Here is a 23765-nt window from a genome sequence, read left to right as displayed (position 1 = left end):
ATTCGCAATAAACTGCTCAAGAAATGTGATTCTAAAAGAATTTTTCGTCAAGTAGTTAAAATTTCCCCATATTTGAAAATATCATTTGGTTGAGAAGACTTTTTTTATTATATGCAGTTATTTATATTATTCGAAATTCATCTGGTAATTTTTGAGTCGAAGAATCACAATGCTGATATTACAGCAAAAATGTTTTTTTTAATTTTTTCATGTAATAACCATGCAACTCTCGATACTTAAATCAGTGAGTAGAGAATGTTTCAGTATATGTAATTCTTCCGCAATTTTCGGTTCAATAAATAAACAATGGTGAAATTTCTGTAAAGACAGGTTTTGAATAATATAATTTTTCACTCGCCAGATTTGTGTCATATTGAATGAAAAATTGAATATTTGTTATTCATATTCCTGTAATATAATATCTGCATGTCATGATATTAAGCTACGATACAGAAGTGTAACGTTAGTTCACGGGTGTAACAGTATGTGAATGTTCGTTTTTCGACTTTGTGAGGATTTAAAACATTTTTCCTATAATATTTGTCCCATTCGCAATAAACTGCTCAAGAAATGTGATTCTAAAAGAATTTTTCGTCAAGTAGTTAAAATTTCCCCATATTTGAAAATATCATTTGGTTGAGAAGACTTTTTTTATTATATGCAGTTATTTATATTATTCGAAATTCATCTGGTAATTTTTGAGTCGAAGAATCACAATGCTGATATTACAGCAAAAATGTTTTTTTTAATTTTTTCATGTAATAACGATGCAACTCTCGATACTTAAGTCAGTGAGTACAGAATGTGTCAGTATATGTAATTCTTCCGCAATTTTCGGTTCAATAAATAAACAATGGTGAAATTTCTGTAAAGACAGGTTTTGAATAATATAATTTTTCACTCGCCAGATTTGTGTCATATTGAATGAAAAATTGAATATTTGTTATTCATATTCCTGTATTATAGTATCTGCATGTCATGATATTAAGCTTCGATACAGAAGTGATACGTTAGTTCATGGGTGTAACATTATTTGAATGTTCGTTTTTCGACTTTGGATGTGAGGATTTAAAACATTTTTCCTATAATATTTGTCCCATTCGCAATAAACTGCTCAAGAAATGTGACTCTAAAAGAATTTTTCGTCAAGTAGTTAAAATTTCCCCATATTTGAAAATATCATTTGGTTGAGAAGACTTTTTTTATTATATGCAGTTATTTATATTATTCGAAATTCATCTGGTAATTTTTGAGTCGAAGAATCACAATGCTGATATTACAGCAAAAATGTTTTTTTTAATTTTTTCATGTAATAACGATGCAACTCTCGATACTTAAGTCAGTGAGTACAGAATGTGTCAGTATATGTAATTCTTCCGCAATTTTCGGTTCAATAAATAAACAATGGTGAAATTTCTGTAAAGACAGGTTTTGAATAATATAATTTTTCATTCGCCAGATTTGTGTCGTATTGAATGAAAAATTGAATATTTGTTATTCATATTCCTGTATTATAATATCTGCATGTCATGATATTAAGCTACGATATAGAAGTGAAACGTTAGGTCATGCGTGTAACAGTATTTGTATGTTCATTTTTCGACTTTGGATGTGAGGATTTAAAACATTTTTCCTATAATGTTTGTCCCATTCGCAATAAACTGCTCAAGAAATGTGAATCTAAACGAATTTTTCGTCAAATAGTTAAAATTTCCCCATATTTGAAAATATCATTTGGTTGAGAAGACTTTTTTTATTATATGCAGTTATTTATATTATTCGAAATTCATCTGGTAATTTTTGAGTCGAAGAATCACAATGCTGATATTACAGCAAAAATGTTTTTTTTAATTTTTTATGTAATAACGATGCAACTCTCGATACTTAAGTCAGTGAGTACAGAATGTGTCAGTATATGTAATTCTTCCGCAATTTTCGGTTCAATAAATAAACAATGGTGAAATTTCTGTAAAGACAGGTTTTGAATAATATAATTTTTTCATTCGCCAGATTTGTGTCATATTGAATGAAAAATTGAATATTTGTTATTCATATTCCTGTATTATAATATCTGCATGTCGTGATTAAGCTTCGATACGGAAGTGAAACGTTAGTTCATGGGTGTAACAGTACTTGAATGTTCGTTTTTCGACTTTGGATGTGAGGATTTAAAATACTTTTCCTATAATATTTGTCCCATTCGCAATAAACTGCTCAAGAAATGTGATTCTAAAAGAATTTTTCATCAAGTAGTTAACATTTGCCATATTTGAAAATATCATTTGGTTGAGAAGACTTTTTTATTATATGCAGTTATTTATATTACGAGAAATTCATCTGGTAATTTTTGAGTCGAAGTATCACAATGCTGAAATTACAGCAAAAACGTTTTTTTTAATTATTTCATGTAATAACCATGCAACTCTCGATACTTAAATCAGTGAGTAGAGAATGTTTCAGTATATGTAATTCTTCCGCAATTTTCGGTTCAATAAATAAACAATGGTGAAATTTCTGTAAAGACAGGTTTTGAATAATATAATTTTTTCACTCGCCAGATTTGTGTCATATTGAATGAAAAATTGAATATTTGTTATTCATATTCCTGTATTATAATATCTGCATGTCATGATATTAAGCTACGATGTAGAAGCGTAACGTTAGGTCATGCGTGTAACAGTATTTGTATGTTCGTTTTTCGACTTTGTGAGGATTTAAAACATTTTTCCTATAATATTTGTCCCATTAGCAATAAACTGCTCAAGAAATGTGACTCTAAAAGAATTTTTCGTCAAGTAGTTAACATTTACCCATAATTGAAAATATCATTTGGTTGAGAAGACTTTTTTTATTATATGCAGTTATTTATATTATATGAAATTCATCTGGTAATTTTTGAGTCGAAGAATAACAATGCTGAAATTACAGCAAAAATGTTTTTTTTAATTATTTCATGTAATAACGATGCAACTCTCGATACTTAAGTCAGTGAGTACAGAATGTTTCAGTATATGTAATTCTTCCGCAATTTTCGGTTCAATAAATAAACAATGGTGAAATTTCTGTAAAGACATGTTTTTAATACTTATATGTAATATAATTTTTTCATTAACTAGATTTTTGTCTCTCTCTTTTATGAGTTAATTTTATTATCAATAGATAATTTTAGTTATTATTGTTTTTTCACTTCTAGTTTTGAATATATAAATGTAATTATGAATATATGAATAATTTTTGAAGTAATTTTCTCATTTATTTTTCGAAGAAATTTATGAAATAAATTTTTTTATGTATGTTATAAATTAATGTGATATTAAACAAAATTTTTAATTAACGACAAACCATCGAAATGTTTTTTATTTATTGTCATTAAGAAATTATTTGATGTTTTCAATTTTTTCGAAAAATTTGTAATGTTCCATATTTTTACACATATTTCAATATTAACGAAATGAAGGCAGATAATTATGCTTTTGTTACATTCATGCAAAAATTATAAAAAGAAAATGTTAAGTGTATTTAGAAGTGAATTAATATGACAACAAAAAGGTGAAAATATTTATAATATCATAGGTACAAAATTTATATATAAAATTTATCTTGATATTATTTAATAAAATATTGCTCTGAATTCAATTATATTAATGTTGGTCAAGTTATTTTCAAATATATAGCTTATATTGTTATCTGACATTACCAATTGAGCAAAATGGTATCTTCCTTTTAAAAATAATGTAATTTCTTTATCAAATTTTTTTAATTTTAATAATTAATATTTCCTAAAAAATAAATAACATTGTTCTGAGAAATGCAACAGGCGAAAGAAGTAACTAATAATAAATAAGTAATTCGAATTAAAAAGATATTATTATTCCCATTTCTTTAGTGAAGTCTGCAAAATGAGAGATTTGAAAATAAGTAGATTTGTAAAAACGAAAAATAAATCAAATATTTTTATATTTCTATTTCTAATGTTTAACTGTTATTCTATTCTTTTCTAAAGAATAATAATGACATTCGATTGAAATTTTATAATTTGCTGCTATCTAGATTCCCCTGATTTATTTTTATTTCTTTCAAAACTACAAAAAATCATTTAATGATGAATTTATTATTTAGATTTCTTCTCACTAATTTTAATAATCTTAAAATACTGATATTTCAACGTGAATTTTTTTTAAAATTATGTACTTGTTAAAGCGTTTCATTGAAAATATTCCATAAACCATAGAAAGACAATACAAATTATCTCGTGATTTTTTTAAATATTATAAATGAAACAGATATTAAAACAGCAAACAATAATAAAAATGAATTATATAAATATAATGAATATAATGAAAAAAATATTTAAAAAATTTTTATAAATAATAGAATAGAATATAACAAAATTATATAATAAAAAAATGAAGTTACAAATCGATGAAAAAGAGAGATGAAATTTAAAAAAAAACTTCATATGAAATTTTAGAATTAAATTCAACAAAGATAAATGAAAGATCAATTAAAGAAAATTATTTTTTTATTGAATTTGTTGCATATTTCTATACCAAATCAAAAATATCAACAAAATATATCAATATTAAATTATAGCAAATTATAATTCAATAGCTGTGAATTTAATAATTGTGAAATAAATAATATATATGGAATTATTAATAAAACTATTCACAATTAATATAATAATTCCCAAATTGTAATAATAATAATGATTTTTATGATATAAATAATTTTTAAATTTTAATACATAAAAATATTTATATTTTAATAATTTATATTTCATCTATATTTCAATAATTTATACATTATTTATGTTTCAATAATTTGTTTCAAAATGTTTTAAATTTCTGTTTCTATAATCAATTATAATTTGTATTTATATGTATTTCTTTATTATACATATCTGTATTATTTATATTTAGTTTGCAATAAAAACTACTTATATTTTATATATATTATATATTTTATTACAAATTAAACATAAATATTAATATTTAATTTGAATAATAATAATAAATTAAATAAAAAAATTTATTTAATTCAATTTATTAAATATTTATAAATTTATTTAAATTTATAATTCATATAATAATTATAATTGAATAAATTATAAATCTATTATTTATAATTAATATACAATTTAAAAAGTCTTTTAGATTTTAAATTTACTATGAAAAAAACAAAAGAAAAAAAAAAAATATTAGTATAAATATATAACCATATAAAGAAATGTTCTATAATATTTAAAAATATGAAGAAAAAAAGATATATTAAAAAAAAAGATATATTTTGTAATTTCGTTATTTTTGTCCTCGTTTTTTTCTTGTGGAACTTATTTTTATTTAGATAAATTCAATTTTTTAATTTTTTTTAAACTTGATTTCTTAAATTATGTCATTAAAAATCATACATGAGAACATTATGCAAAATATTTATTTATTTAATAAAAAATTATATTAAACAATTATATATGAATTTGTTTATAAATATAAAATATATATAATCATATCAGTATATGTATAATAAAAAAAATGTATAATAATAAAAATTTATGCACTTTAAAAAAAATGTTTCATGATTTAATATGATTTTTTTATGAATAAAAATTTCGAATGAAAAATCATAATAGAAGAAATTAAGTATTTTAAGTATTTTATTTTAATTAATTAAGTAATTTTTTAATATGTATATAAACAATTTTATTTTTTGATAAAAATACATATTAAAAATATTATAATCCTAAAGTAATTTTAAATACATGTATATATAATAATATACAATTATCTATATATTATTTTTTATGTACATAAAAACTACATAAAATTAATTAATACTACATTTTTTATTTATTTTATTTATTTTAATAAATATTAATGTTTTAAAATGTTTATATGAATTGAAAAAAATATATAAATCTAATTATAGTCATAAAATGCTTTTATTCTATTTTTAAAATAAAGTTTTAAAATAAAAATAATGAAAAACAATATATTAGATGTTTTTATAAAACAGAGAATTATTTATTTTTGATATATGATTATTATATATTATATGATTATTTATTTTAATATATGATAAGATTGAAGATGTACATACATATGTACATAATTTTCTGAATATGAAAGATTATTCTGAATTTTTCGTATTATAGATCATAAAGATGTCATTGAATTAATAAGATAATTTCTTAGATAATATTGTTCTATTTAAAAATTACCAACATTAAAATCTGGATTAAATATTTTGTAAAAGTAATTTGCTTATATTTTTTCTTCTTTTAATCAAATAATATTTTTTTATATAAATCTTTCTTTATTATATACATATATATTTCTATTTATATATATATATATTTTACAATAAATGAATTAGTTATATATTACCTTTTATATATTCTGTGATAAATATTAAAATTTTATTCAAGTTTTATTTTAAATCTCTCAAATAATCAAAATTTTATTAAGAATAAAAAAAGTTTTATTAATAAAAAATTCTTAACAAAAAAAAAATAATTATATTATTTATATAAAATTAATTATAAAAATTATATAAAATTAATTATAAAAATAATTATAGTTATATAAAATATCATAATTTATAATAATAAATATTATATGTATTCATTTAGAAAAATTATATTATAACTTTTTTTGTAAAATTAATTCAATTTTATAAAAATAAAATATTAAATTTTCAAAAGGTATTATATAATTTTATATTCAATCAATATTTTTAATTTTTTAATGTTATGTATGTTATGTGTATATTTTTATCTTTTCCACGGTTCAACAACATCTGCACTTATAAGGTTTTAAAGAAGCCTTCGTAAATCTTTTGTGTGTCAGTTTACATATAGCCACGATTCAACAGAGTTGTATTTCTTTTGTATTGCGTATTTCAATGAGAATATTGATAAAATTTAACATTATAGTGAAAAAAAAATGATTCAATTAAAAGGTAAGTGACATTTTCTATTTTGATTTTCATATTTTGCTAAAAAGATAAAATATGAATCAAATGTATCTCAAAATACAATATTTAATAATGTAAAAAAGCAAAACAAATTATTTCATTTATTCAAAACAAAAAATTCATTTCATTATTATTATTTATAAGTATTAATTATAAGAAATAAGTATAAAAAGTAAAATAAAAATTTTCTTTATGATATTTTTTTCATTGTCAAACGAATAAAGAATTTTTTTTATTCTTTATTTTCAAGAGCAAATAAGTAAAGTTTAAACATTCATATTTTCTAATAAATTAATTAAAGCTTAAACACTAATAAATATTTAGCATTTTTTTTTATTTTTAATATTAATTTTATGATATTAAGTTCAAAGATTTCTTATTAAATTTAAAGTAAATGTAATAATTATTTGTAGAATATATATAAATATTATTCTTCTATATTTAAAAAAAACATCAATTAATATATCAATGTAACAATAATAGATATAATGTGATAGAATCTTTAATATATGAACTAATTGGAAACAAAAGCATTTGGATAAACGAATTTTTGCACAATAAAAATTTTGCATATAGTTTTAAAATACTTTATTAATTATAATATTATTTTTATAAGCAATATATTTCCTAATTTTACATTGGTGTAATTCTCGAAAGTATATCAAATATATATATTTTTTAATAAGATTAATAAAACTGTAAAAAATTTAAGGTGAAATTATATTATTACATTATTATATTATATTAAGCAACTTATAAATCAAATTTTAATTTACAATTTTTTATTATTACTTCTCGATTTCAGTTTTAGAAATATATATATTTTCGATATTAAATATTATATAAAAAATTTATATATTATATTAGAATATTTATATTTTAATTTATATTATAATATATAATATATAATTTATATTATAATATATACAATAATTTCGACGAGTTATTTAATTTCTTGTGTAATTTTATTGGCATTTAATTTATGAAAATAGATTTACATTTTTTGGAAATAAAACATAAAAATGTATATATATAGGATGTTATTAATAATATTAGAAATAATTTGAAAAATTAGAAATCAGAAATTAGAAATTAGAAATTTTTAGAAATCAAAACAAATTCAGAAATAATATACAAAAATATTGGATAAGGCTTATTTATTTATATGTGTTATATGCAATATAAATGTTATATGCAATTTAAAATATAGTTTTATTTTATCATTACTGGCCATTTATGTTTTAATTCTAACACAAATTTAAATTGCTTATGACTTAATAATAACTTAATAAGTTTTAAATTTTTATACATCATTTTTTGTTTTGACTTTTAAAATCTATCTTTTTAAGATTTCTCATAAGTATATTAATATCTTATATATGTACATTGAAAAAGATAGGAATATAAGTTGAAATTAAAAAAAAAATTTTATTTTAACAATTTTTATATATGGCACCACTATTTCTTTGTTTTCATATAATTTTTGTATATTTATTTATATTATTTATTTTCTATATTTATTATAATTTAATTATATATTCAAATTTGTTATAAAATTAATGAGGTATTTGATGTTGCATGAAATATTCTTTCAAAATGTTATATTTATAAATCGAATATTTGATATAAAATATAAAAAAATAAATATAAATCATTTATTATTACTATATTTTGTATAAAAATTTTATATAAAATATTTGTATAATATATATTAAATTAATTTTTATAAAAATCAAATTATCAAAAAATAATAAAATGTAAAATAAGTACACATCTATATTTATTCTGCTTAATCATGTTTTAAATACGAAGAGAATAACAAATATCGAGTATGAGTGAAATAGGAAGAAAGATTCAAATTATGTCTTTGTTAAAATCAGTCAACTAATAAATTAATTCATAAATAAATATATTTTTTTATACAAATATATATATATATTTATTTTATATTATAAAAAAATAGAATATAATTATTTATATAATTATTTATATAATGAATAAATAAATATTTTATAAATAATTATTTATCAATTATTCATTAATTATTCATAAATAAATATTTTATTTATTTTATAATTTTTATAAAATTCTTTTTTATTGACAATTTTTTTTCTTATTGATGCTTTGATGGAAGCCTGATAATGTAACATACTTCTATTTAATTAACCGTAATGGAAATATATGATATCATTAATTTAAGAGAAATGCGTGATATAACGCTTGATTTTGACAAAAATTTGGTATATTTACTATTTTTCGGAATTTTTAAATACATAATTAAATACATAAATAAATAATTTTGTAATAATTGTATAGAATTTTTTTTAATTTTTGTAATTTTTAATAATTTGTAATTTCATGAATAATAAGAATAATAAGAATAATTAAGTACGAAAAATATTATTTATTTTTGTATTTATTATTTTGTATATTTTATTTATTGTATTAATAGAATTTATAAAATTAATTAAAAATAAAAATAGTAACTTAAAATTTTTAATACATAATAATAAATTTATAATAGATAATAACAAATATAATATAATAATGAAATATTTTATATAGGTAATAGCAACAATAGCAGTATGTTTTCTCTTTTTCTTTCTCTTTCAGAAAAAAAGAGGAAATAATTATTTTGCAATAATTAAAAGATTCAATTTTAAAACCATATTTCGAAAAATACAATGATAATCCAAAATAAAATATGAAGTTTGTAATATATAAGAAAACATAGTTCGATTTCAATGCAATGAAAAATATATCATTTAAGAAAAAGCAAAAAATTTTATCAATAAATCTTGTATTTATTATATTAGATAGAAATATTGAATGACCAAAGAATGACCAAAAATTTAATCATTATTAATAAAATCATTGATGTATTAAATATTAAAATATTATGTAATATAAATTAATATTATGTACATATGTTTGTATGTACATATATACATATGTGCGATATATTAACGAAGATAAAATATAAGCATATTTATTTAATTTGGTTAAAATTCAAAATAGCACTGTAGAAAATTTATGTTAGTGTCTTACACAAAAATATAATTTATCATTAAAATATATAATTGGAGTATGTGACAATACATACATGAAAAAACGAATTTAAAAAAAAGAATTTAATTTTTCGTTTAAGCAATGTGGAAATTGTTATTTGCATTTGTTATTTTATGTATTTAATTGCATAACATAATTGTTAGCAATAATTTATTAATGACGTTTAAGATTTTTATATTTTATATCCAATTTATAAATATTTCATAGAGTCCAAAAATACAAGGAATTTTAAAAAGTAATCAAAAATTTGTGCAAAACAATATATTTAATTATTTATAATACATTTGACAAATTTTAGTGAAAAAAGTATTATAGCAATAGCAATATATATTTTATGTAGTATTTCTGTTGAAGTATTGAAAATAAATTTATAATATTTATTTACTAAAATATATTTAAAATTTTTTAAATTTGTATTATAGATATTTGCAAATTTTAATGTATAGTTTCAAAATAATAAAATTTAATATATCGTCTGTTTTTTTGAATGATTTAGATTTTTAATTGAACAATAAATTTTTAAAAAAATTCTACAATATAATTTATATAAATCTGTACAATAATTAAGATACTTTTAAGAAAAACATTAAGAAATTGCTGTTTAATAGAATAATTTTTATATTAATTTATAGTTTTTAAAAATGAAATATCAGAAATAAATAAACATATAGACTATTAAATAAATATGAAATAAAATTTTATACAATTTAATTTTTAATGAATAAAAATTTTATTTTTATAATTAAAAAAGAAAAATCATTATGATTAAATATAGATAAATCATTATGATTAAATATAGATAAGTTTAAAATAAAATTAATAAAATTAAGAATTTTAAGGAAGAATTGATTTTTAAAATTATTGATATAATAATTTTACGTTTAATGTTACCGTATTTCAATACAAATATAGAAAGATATTTTTCAATGCAAACAAATTTTTAGAAATAGATTAAAAACATAAATAATAAGTGCAATTAGAATTTGAAATAAAAATTTTTATATATGAATATTACATATATGAAATATATTAAAACTTCTTAAAATTATTTAATTAATAAACTATAAAAAAACAAATAATTTTGTAATTAGCTAACATTTTACTATACGATGAAAGTTACATAAATGATAACAAACAAAATAATTTTGTATATTAAAAAAATAAGTTTATATATTACAAATTTTTATATATTTTTATATATCCATTTATATATTCATGTTTTATTATGTAAACTCATATTTAAATTATCATTGTATATTTTTATAATTTTTTATTTGTCATGTTATATGATATCATTTGTGTATTTTTGTAATAAATTTTTTATCTATTATGTATTATGTATTATGTATTATGTATTTACATTATATCATATTTTTATTATAAATATTTTTGTATTATTTAAATATAATTTAATTTCTTTATTACTATTTCGTTTTTTCCCTTATATTTGTCCAATATTGCATATTTTAATTCATTTCATTCGTAACAAAAGATATATATTTAAAATGTTTTCCAAGTGATTTCATGTCATATTAATTTGTGATTGCGATGAGATATCACAGCATTATGCTAAATCATAAGTCAAGCATGCAAGTTTGTTGCATCCTATCATGTATATAGTAATAATATCTATACTACCTAATAATAGCAATGGGAATAATTTGACATTACATATTTTTTTAATGCGGAAATTCGCTATAGGGAAATTAAATCACTTTCAATAACAATAATATATCGTGTTTATTCAACAATTCTTAACAACATTATAATGATTTTGACGAAGGAAAATAAGATTACTCTGTTTCTATTACACTATTATTATTATTTACTTTATTCTCGCCTTATTTCATCTAATGCGATTACTTTAGTTATAAGTTAATAAATAAATTTGAATTGATATTTTTGTATAAAATTTTTTTTATATTTTAGCTTTTGATTTTAAAATTGATTTTCTAATGATATTCACGAATATATTGCACATGTAAACAATGATTCATAGAAATATATTCATAAATAATAGTATTTCGAAATCAATCTATATTAAGATATATAATTTATAATGAAGTTAATTTTACGATTTCACTTGGCTTTGGTAAGAGCGTTTATTTTCAAATTTTGCCAACAATTTTGTACGATAAAGAAAGAAAGTATGCTGTTACGTTCGTTTGATACTCTTTTATAGATATATATTTAATATTAAATCTCATATAATGATATATTTGATTATTTCTAAGTATTGTTAATTCGATATTTAAGTGCATCACTATTTTCCTTATTATGGTTAATAATATAGATAAAATGTGCTTTTATTTTTTAAATATATTTAATGTGTAACTTAATTATATTTTTTCTTTATATTTCCAATCATTAATACTCCAGGGATTAATATATAAAACTCATGGAAAAGCTTTTTTTTCTATTGTCAATTTGCAAATATAGAAAATTCCATTCAACACAAAAATGATGTAGGTAGGTGTAATTTGCAAAATCGATTATTAGTCTCAGTAGAAATATAGCGCTGATTATAGATATTTCAATTTCTCTTATTTAAGAGATCTTCTTATTTAGATTTTTATGATGTGTAAAAAGAGAAAATTAAAAAAGCTGGAGAAAAATAAAAAATGTAGAGTTTCTTATTTTTCTTATTTTTTCACTTTTTTTCCTATTTTGTTATATTTGTTATATTCTAATTATATGTATAAAAATTCGAGATCACATATAAAATGATAATAATAATAATTTTCCAATTTTTCTTTTTTTTTTATTTTTGTGTGATTGTTTACTTGAAAAATATTTTAATTATTATATCTATATCTGTTTATTATATTTATATCTGTTATACAAATCATTTAAAAATTTTATTTGATGATGTATAATGCATGATCCTAATCCTTTTTCTTCTAATTTTTGCGATCTTTCTCTTTCTACTGTTTCATATATACAGGGTATATCAAAAATGTTGGAACATTCGTAAACTGGAGATTCTTAACATAATTTTAAACAATATTTTTCTTTGCAAAAACTTTCGTTATAGTTAACAAGTTATTAACAAAAAATACTGGCCATATTGTCTAATCGAGTCACGATTATATTGATTGATTATGTCATCCATCGAACACGAATAAGTTCAAGTAACACGTTTCGAAGAAAGTATATTGAATGTTATATTTATTTATTAATTGTTATTTATGATATAATTCAATATAATTTTTTATTGATAAAAAAAATATTTGTTATATTTAATATAATTAAATACATAATTTAATTATAAAATCCTTTGCGCTCGATGACTTTTTCAATCAGATGAAGTAAATCGAAGTCGATGATTTTGCGCATATGTGACGAATGTCTTACAGTAAAATCATTAGATTTTTTCACAAGTTCATTCTAAATTATTAAAATCTTGTAAGGCATTACATCATTTTCATCAATTTATTATTATTCTAATTTCTCGATTTCTTACTCTACTTCTCTCCATCATTAATTCTTTTTAATACTATGTCACTATCTCCATCATTGCTTTCTCTATCACTAATTTTATTTTCTCCATCATTAATTCCTTAATTATTTTCTTAATTAGTACAATTAATCTTGTTTTTCAATAGTTAAAAATCAATTTTATCTTCACTTAAGCTAATTTTATTTTCAAAATCTTTTTTTTAGAGCTTCTAAACTTTATTTATTTTAGAGCTTCGAAATTATATTACTTGTCACGATTGTCAAATCTGAACTAACGTTGGGAATATTGTCAGGACTGTAGTTTTGAAAGAATTTAAGATCGAATATCTTATCTCCATTTTAAAGTATAAGTTTATAACATTTCCTAATAAAGAAATAAATAGCTAAGGAACTTATTCACAAATCAATACTGTGCTCTTATTAATTGGAGATAACGAAATCTAGCATGAATAATGAAACATTGTGACTACTGAAAGTCGTCTCTCAAGCGCAAAAGATTAATAATTTTTAAATCATATAATTATATATCGAATTCACTGATAATTGTTGGTATTAACTTTGTTCGTTATCCATTATCCAATATTATTTCGTATATTATGTAAATGTTTTCGTATATTATGTATGTTGTGTAACTGATCAAAAAAATAATAAATTACTATCTAAAATAAAATAGTTTTTCTAAAGTTAGATCAAATAATTTAAGTTTTTTAAAAAATTAAAAGAACTATTTCCAACAAATAAGTAACTGACGGATTAATTCCTGAAAACGTAACTCTTAAATTCTCCCAAATATTTTTGAAAAATAATATATATATATATATATATATAAGTATATTCTTGTGGAGAATAGGATGAGGTAAGGAATCTATATTATATATGTATATGTATCACATGAAACATAGTAGTTAAATATGAATTATTTAATAATGAGAAAATTGAATATATATATATATAGTTGAAGTCGTGAAGCGACGGTGGGGAAGAAGTTATCCAGAACGTATAAAATGAGATATAAAAAATATTTGCAAATATAGAATTGCATACTCAAAATCATAAAAAAAATGTAGATTGTTTTTTTATAATTCTTTCATCTGAGTTGCAATAAAAATTAAACAATATGATTTAAAAATTTACATCAATTACATATATGCCGAAAATTTAAATCGAATCGGTTATCCACAAATAAGCAACAGACATCGAAAGATAAATTTAAAAAAATATTCTTCCAAGAATTATATTATATGCAAATATCATATATATATGTGATATTCATTCATCTCAATCGACTGGTCGTTAATATCTTAATAAACAATCGTTATATCTTAATAAAAAATCATATAATTAATGAATTATTAATATTACAAGTATTACATAAATGCTTGTATTATATTTTACTAATTCTCTTTTTCCATAATTTTAAAGATTGTTACTTATTATTTTTTTTATTTTGAAAATGAAATCGAAATTATCAGTCTTCGTTTCATTAATAAATATTTATTTCATAAAGAATTAGCTTCGAAAAAAAATTCTATGCCTAAAGTGCATTTTTTTAATATTTAAAATAATTAAAGTTTCACAAGCTCTTATTTAAGTTTTTGTTATTTTCTCTTTAGAATTATTCTTTAATTCATTAATTATCATGTTATTGATATACACATATTGTATATACATATACATATTGTATATGAATTTAAGCGTTAGTCCATATTTTTCCTTGCAATATTCAACATTTGTGTTGATAGATTTGATATAGACTGTGATTTTCTCATTGTATATCGATTTCTTTTATTTCTTTTTATTAGTAAGATTAATAAGCAATAATAAATGTAAAGAAAGCATAATTATCTACCAAAGTCTTCATTAAGTTTCTGGAGTTAATTTAATTTCAGGAAAAGATTTTAATATTTAAAAACATTTTTCGAATAAGTAAATCGGACTGTTAATGATGAATATCAAAATATTTATTTTTTTCTTTTTTATTCGGAACATTATATTTATCATATAAATATATTTGTTACTGCATTATTGATATATGTAATGCATATGTATGAATTCAAATGTTATCCACATATATTAATCCACACCGTTCTGCTACATAATGTCATTTGAGTCGATAAAATATAATATAGATTATATTATTTAATATAGATTTCGACTTTTCTTTTATTACTCATCATTCATATTTATTTTTTTGAATGAAGGAATATATGTATATATATACACATATATACATAAAAATACATAAATAAATACATATTTTTCAGGGTTGTTTATTTCATTAGTAGAAGAAGAATCTACTAGAATCATTACTAGAATCTGAATGGATTGTAATTGTACGTGATATAATATTGAGATTACTTATTGCACTTATTTTGAATGAAGTTTGCTGTTGTAGGCAATATGTCATTATTAATATTAATAATATGATATATATACTTTTTTTATTATATATGATTTTTTCTAATAAATTTAGAAAATTAAATTATTGTTTTTCACTTTTTTCGTCTCAAATATAATATAGACAATTGTATTTTCATTAATACGTGTTTATTGAAATTAGTTTAGTTTCGAAAAAAGCTCTATAATGTTCAAAACGCAATCAACAAGAATAATCCAAATATCAATAAAAAATTATTTAATTTTTTTTTCTTTTACTGTCTTTCTATAATTGTACATATTATGCTAACACATTTCTTATGATATTATTAACATATGTATTGCATGTACAAATAAAACGTTAGATGTCATTCTGTTTTGCAATATTGGTTTAAATTAATAAAACAGAATTGATATGTATTGTGATCCATTGTGTTTAGTCATTTCTTTTTATTTTCATCGCTTATCGATTCAATTAATGAACAACAATGAAATTCCGCATATTCTTTAAATATAAAGAAAACATAAATATATATATGCACATATATGAAAATACTCTTTAAGATTTGGTATGGTAAAACAATTATTAAAATAATAATTTGTTTTTGTAATTATAATAATGTAATTATAACAATATATATTATATATATTGTATTTTTGTTTTTAAATTTTAATAAAATTCTAAGACTCATCAAATAAATAACTTGAATAAAGTATGTTGTTTATATCTAACTTTTCATTAAGTGCATATTTTTAGAATAATTTCGTTTCAGAAAGGATAATATTTAAAGTTTCTTTTTTTTAATAGAATAATTGAAGAATCAATTTCCATCGAAATTTTTATTATTTCTTTTTAAATATTTATGATTTAATATAGATTGTAATTTTCCTATATATTCATTAATTATTTTTATTTCTCATACCAGTCCAACAAAGAATTGTTAAAAAAAATTAATGTTCACTTGACGATACAATCAGTATTGATCTAAATAAATTATGATGCAGTATTGAAATTAATTATTGCACATTCAAAATAATAAATTTCTTGTTACGTGGAGTATGTATCACAAATATTAAATAATTTCCTTTTTTAACAGGAAGCAAAAACATGAATGGCTTTCTTTAAATAACTTTATTATATATTTAATAATTTATTATCTCTTTCATCTCGAATATAATAAAGGCATAATTATGAAACTTTTTCATTAATAAGTACTCATTTTTGAAGTTAGTTTAGTTTTGAGAAAGGATTTTACAAAGTTTAAAATGGAATTTTCGAATGGAATAATAATGATAACCTCCTTTTTTTTTATATTTCTGAAAATTTCTGGAATATTGTAATTGTTAGCCAGCATATCCGTTATTGCGTTATGTATTACATATTTATGAATTCAAGTCTTATTTCACATTTTTAATTATTGATCTTGATAAAATCGATTTGATATAAAATGCAATTGCTTCTTCATCCATCGATTTTTTGTTTTTTTTTACTGGTAAAATTAATGAGCAATAGTGAAATTTTATAATTTCTTGAATGTTAAAAAAGCATAATTATTTAACTATTCAATCTATTATCATTAAATTTATTTAATAATACTTATTTAATAAAACTTAATAAAACTTATTTAATAATGAAATGAGATTTAGTTTCGTTATGTGAAATGTTTCTACTTTGTTAAAAGTGAATTTTTTTCATAATTAAAGAATTAATAATCTCCATCAAACTTTTTTTTATTTCTATTTTTGATTGTATTATATTTACAAATACACATCTATCATATTATTGATGTATATTGTATATAAATATAAATTTAAGCATTACTCTCTATATTCTACTTTGCAATATTCAATTATATTTTGATTGATATAACAAATTTGGTATATACTATGATCCATCCGTTTTTTTTGCATAATAAGCAATAATTTTGTAATTTATTAAATAAAAAGAAAACATAAATATATTTATGAATGTGTTTTTTAGATTCGGTATGATAAAATAGTTATTCATATTTATATTTTATTGTTTTTGTAATTATAACAATATATAGTGATTTTCTTGATATTATATATATTGTATATATTATTTGTTTTTATATTTTAATTAAATTCTAAAATTCATCAAATAAATCATCTTAAAAAATATGTTATATATTAAATATACTTAACTTTTTATTAATAAATGTTTATTTCTAGAGTTATATAATTTCGGAAGAATATTTAAAGTGGCAATAATATTAAAGCGTCTACAATATTTAAAGTAAACTTTTTATAAGTTAGAAAAGCAGTCAGAACCTTTGTTATTATTTATGATTTACAAAATTTTTATATTTATAATTTGTAGTAATTTTACGGATATATATAATAAATATGATTTCTAATATTATTTCATAAATCCTGCCTTGTAATATTTAATCGTTTGAATTGATAAAACAGATATAGTGTGATTTTCTCATGTATTCACTATTTCTTATTTTTCGTATTGATTGATGAAGGAGTATTAATAAAATTTCCGATAACTTAATGTTCACTTGATAATATAATACACACTGAATGAATTAAACGTAATGTAATTAAGATTTTGCACGTTTTTAAAATGATTGTGTATAATATGTATTCTATATATATATATATATCATATTATATCATATCGTATTAATATGTATATTTTTTTATTATCATACATGTTTTTTTGAATAATTTTATTGAATAATGCTTTTTTAATTCTTTTGTCTCGAATATAATGCAGATAATTGTCTGTAAACGTTTTCATTAATATGTGCTTATTGAAATTAGTTTAGTTTCAAGAAAAACTCTATAATGTTCTAAATAAAGAGAACAAGCGAAATATCAATAAAAAATTATTTAATTTTTTTTTATTGTCTTTCTAGAAATATTGTACATGTCATTCTAACACATTTCATATCATATTATTAACATATGTATTGCATGTAAGTTAGATCTCATTCTGTTTTACAATATTCGTTTGGATTAATAAAACATAATTGATTATGACATAATTGTATTATGATCCATCTCTTCAGTCATTCCTTTTTACTTTCATCACTTTAATCGGTTCGATTAACGAACAATAATGAAATTCCATAATTTCTTGAATATAAAGAAAACATAAATGTACATCGATATATACATATATATACATATATAAATGTGCTTTTTAAGATTTGGTATGGCAAAATCTTTTTACTTATAATTCATATTTGTAATTGTAATAATACAATTATAATCACAAATATGATTTACGATATATTTTTAATATTATTTATTATATATTTCATATATTATGCATTTATTTTTGTTTTTATATTTTAATTAAATTTTAAGACTCATCAAATAAACAACCCTAAAAAATATGTTATTTATATCTAGCTATTGATAAATGTATTTCTAGAGTTATGTAGATCGGAAAGGATTTTTATAATGTTTCGAGCATAATTTATAAATAATTGAATCTTTTTTATATTTTCTTATTTCTATGGTAACATTTATATATGGTTTAATAACATATATTATTACGTTATTGATGTATATAACATGTATATATAAATTCTATCATTATTCCATATATGGTGCTTTACAATCGTCTGTTTTGATTTGTTAAAATAGTTTCGTATAAGTTATGATTATCTCATATTTAGACATCTTTATTTCTTATTTCTTATTTCGATTCTATGAAACAAGCAATGATGAAATTTCAGAGCTAATCAAATGGTAATGTTATTCAAAATGATAATATTATTTTTCTTTCATTCTGAATATAAAAGCGTAATTATCTGCTTTCGTTTTGTTAATAAATATTTATTTTATGACTTCGTTTTGGAAAAAAGTCCTATTTGTAGATATTTTTTAAATAGAATTATTAAACAGAATTGTTGTATTGTCAATGATCTCTATAGAAATTTTTTCTTTTTTTTTTATGAAAAATTTTATACATGATTTTTTAACGCACCTGATATCACATTACTAATGTATGTAAGTACGCATATTTTGTTTTGTTAGTGTCTTTGATTTTGTGTCTATTATCAGGATAATATTCGAGATATGGATTATGCATAGTTATACAATAATACGATTGAGAATAACTAACATTCAATGGAAAAGAATGACACGGAATCACAGCAAATAAGAGTAAACGACATAATAAGAGTAACATATGTCAATTTGAATAGTTGTGTATGATCTCAAAGAGACTAAACTATAATAATATTAAATATAAATAAATGAATGAATAATAAAGTAAAAATTAAGTAAAAATTAATATAAAATCGAATTGTAATATATATATAAATATATAAATATAATCAAGAATTTATTATTAAAATATAACAAAAAGATGAAGAGCAAGTAATATTTTCATCATTTTATTTATTATATATTCATTATTATTCATATTTATTATATATTTCAGTATTATCTAAAAAAGAATTTATTTATCAGCGAAATTAAATATCAGTAAATTCTATGATAGTGAACACAACTATGCCAGAAACTCTCATAAAAAAAAATTTTTTTTTTTTAAATAATATAAAATAAAATTGCATTTTATAGGTTTCTACTTCGATAGAAAAAAATCATTACAAATTTTTATTATTAGGAATAGATATAGATGAAAAATTGAAACAAAGTTTATAATTCGCAATTCAACTATAATCTAAAATGTAAATCATAAAAAGAATGTAATCCTGACGCCATAATTATCAAAGATATCTATTATCTTAGATAGATACATATTACTATATAAAAATATAATTGCATATAAAATGTGCAAGAAATTATGTTGTTAATTATATAATAACATAATAAACAATTATACAATTCAATTTAAATTATAAGGAAAATAATATATATATAAATAAGAGAGAAATCAAATATAAGAACTAAAAAATAAACAATATAAAACGTAAGTAATACTAAATAATGATAATTATTGTTCGCGAAATTTATAAACAATTTATTGAACAAAATTCTTCATATAAAAATTCTTTTCTATTATTATCACTCATAAATCTCTCTTAAGTCTAAATAAAGGATGATGTTATTTAAAGAAAGTGTCATTTTTGAGAGTTTAGTCGACACTTGTAGAGTCAAGCATTGTTCCACACGATTCTATTAACCGCAATATTATTGATTATTATCATGTCTCATTGAGAAGCTTTTCAATTGAACTAGAAAATTTCTGAGGGTACGAGTTTCACTTGAACAAATTATATTCTGATCGCCGAATACGACAAATAGATAGTTTTGTTCTAACATTACATCATGCTTTGACTGTCTAACACAATTATCTATTGTGACTAGTAAAGAAAGTCTTATTGAACACGTCGATTGTCGGATGCGACAATGGATAATTTTTTTGTAATTACATATCGTGAACTCATCTCAGTCACGATCACGTACTACGACATCACAATTGTGAGAGATTCAGTTCTCTTATAAACACGAATATCGCATTTGTAATGGCACTAATATAGTCATTCATCGTAAAGAAAATATTAATCAATAGTCACAAGCACCAGCTTCTTCACATATACATACACATATATATTTTAGTCGAAAGAGCATTCGACATATGTATCTAAGCATTTAATCTACTATTACTCTAGACGCGAACAATAAGTGACACATAGAGGAGTACATGAAATTTTTTAATTCTTTAACTTACAATATCATGTGAGAGACATAGTACAATGATCGGACTATGCGCGATAAACACTTATTAATTTTCTTGGCATTCGTACAGATATATTTTCTTGAAAAATATTAAAAAAATATTTTTGAATATTAAATGTTGTTGATGACAGTGAAAATTTTGCTAATATTGCGAAAAATGATTTTATAAATATTTTAAATAGTGATAATAAAATGATAGCAATGATATTTTTCTTCCTCTACAAAAAGGTTGTAAGAGAGATATAAAAGATGGTATCAACTGAAGATCACAATAATCATGAACAATCAATGCTATGGATTTGGAAAGAAGAAGTTAATGAAATAAAAATATGGAACTAATAATGGAACTAAAATGGAAATTCTTAGCATAAAAATGACAACTAAATGAATTAGATGAAAACAAAAAAGAATTAGATTTTTTAAATATAACATTTGATAATATATTTTAAAAAAATATTGTCACGAATCGATACGTAAATCAAATAATGAACAATAAAAATAAAAGATTAAAAATAGATTTCCTGTAGATTATAGTGAAATCAAAATACATTTTGCATTATGTATAATAATGGCTGAAGTTAAAAAACCAACAATTCAGATGAATTGATCTAAGAGAGCAATATGCTTTGAAAAATACCACACGATCAAAGATTATTAAATTTTTGTAAATTTTATTATACTATTTAAGACATTAATAATAATTTAAAATATGTATTTATTTAGAAATTGTAATAAAAATGTTATTTTATGATTTATTATTCACTTTAAAATAATAAATCTTTCTTGTTCAATGATCATTTGATAATAATTATTTATTAAACATCTTGAAAAATAAAATTAGTTGTACTTTATACATGGATTTACATATTAAAAGACATGATGTGATTTGAACAATTTCGAATGTTCAGTCAAAACTCGACATGTGACATTCTTATGATACGCGTTATTGAAACTTATATCATAGGACAAAGGTTTAGTAATAATATTAATAATAATTCAATTCTTAAATTAATTTTTATAATAAACAAAATTTAAACTTTATTTAATTAATTTATGAATCAAGATAATATCTAATCCTAATTTGTTAACAATTCTCATCTCATTACGATCTATCGGTCATTAGAATATGACTTCTATATTCTTACTGCAAAAGACCTTTTTTTTTAACGTGGGAAAAATCTTCATAGGATATCATGGCCACTAGGGGAAGGCCATGTGTGTGATTTTTACTAAAACTTTCAGGATGATGTTCTATTGGCGCTTCCAAGGAGTACCGAGAACTCTTGACGAACACCATTCCGCTATTCCTCGCATAATTCGCTTTTCTCATTGAGACTTACTTTCGAAAGAAATAGATATTGTTGTCCCCTCATTCGTTTGGCGATGTCAGGACTATCATCTTTTTTGGATCGCCATTTATGGAATCGGCAGATCTCTATCTATGTTAATAAGTTCGATTCGCGAGTTCTGATTAACGAGTCCCGCGGCTGCCGCTAATAAAACTATTGAACATCGCTGGAGTTTACCAACAAGGATTGATTCAATAATTATTGTTAGCTCCAACTCGTCCTCTGGAGCTATATGAAATATAATAATAAAAATAATTATTACGGAGTTCGCTGTTGACAAGTTTGATTCAGTAAATGATCAAAGGCAAAGTCCAATGACAGATAAAAAGTTCGATTCACTAGATGATCAAAGGAAAAATCCATATACCAATAACGTTCTATTGTTATTCTAGAATTCGAAGTTCAAAGAGTTTTGAATGTTGATGTTCTTGCTATTTTTGTAATTATGCTGTTTTTGTAATTCTGCTGTTTTTGTAATTCTGCTGTTTTTGTAGTTCTGCTGTTTTTGTAAGCTTTTAACGTTTCTCCTCCACACTGGCACCCTCTGAAATCCCCGCCATTTCACTAAGCTTGCAAATTTCCTATGGAGATATATAAATATTCAATAACGTTAAGGATCAATTCCCTGATTAAGCAACATTTCAGATCAAAGAAAGCTAGAATGAGGACTTGTCACTGACAAATCCGTTATTTTCTCAAAAACTTATTCCGCACGTTTGTAGTAATTTCTTTCAGAGAAGACGTTGATTGCCTTAAAGATTAGCATGGCTATAAATGTCGTCTCAGATACTAAAACCATATTTATACTCTAGCCATACTAAATTGTTTTTAAATGTATAAAGCAAATGGTTA

General features: G+C 20.5%; 1 protein-coding gene across 6 annotated transcripts in view; it reads left to right on the top strand.

Annotated features, from left to right (window-relative positions):
* The window catches only part of LOC107996946 (prominin-1-A), a 137554-nt gene that overhangs the window by 52256 nt on the left and 61533 nt on the right, over positions 1-23765 (top strand). For 3 of the 6 annotated variants that reach the window (XM_062083463.1, XM_062083462.1, XM_062083458.1), the window contains exon 1: positions 6825-6957. The exons of the other annotated variants lie outside the window; for them this stretch is intronic. In XM_062083463.1, coding sequence (XP_061939447.1) covers positions 6942-6957 — 16 coding nt within the window. In that variant the 5' untranslated portion in view covers positions 6825-6941. Of the gene's footprint in view, positions 1-6824; positions 6958-23765 lie in introns of those variants that run through there. 6 annotated transcript variants of the gene reach the window in all.

This window comes from Apis cerana, linkage group LG13, assembly GCF_029169275.1.
Source record: "Apis cerana isolate GH-2021 linkage group LG13, AcerK_1.0, whole genome shotgun sequence".
Classification (NCBI taxonomy): Eukaryota; Metazoa; Arthropoda; class Insecta; order Hymenoptera; family Apidae; genus Apis; species Apis cerana.
The sequence above is the reverse complement of the archived record's forward strand: the minus strand, read 5'-3'. Positions and strand labels throughout refer to the sequence as shown.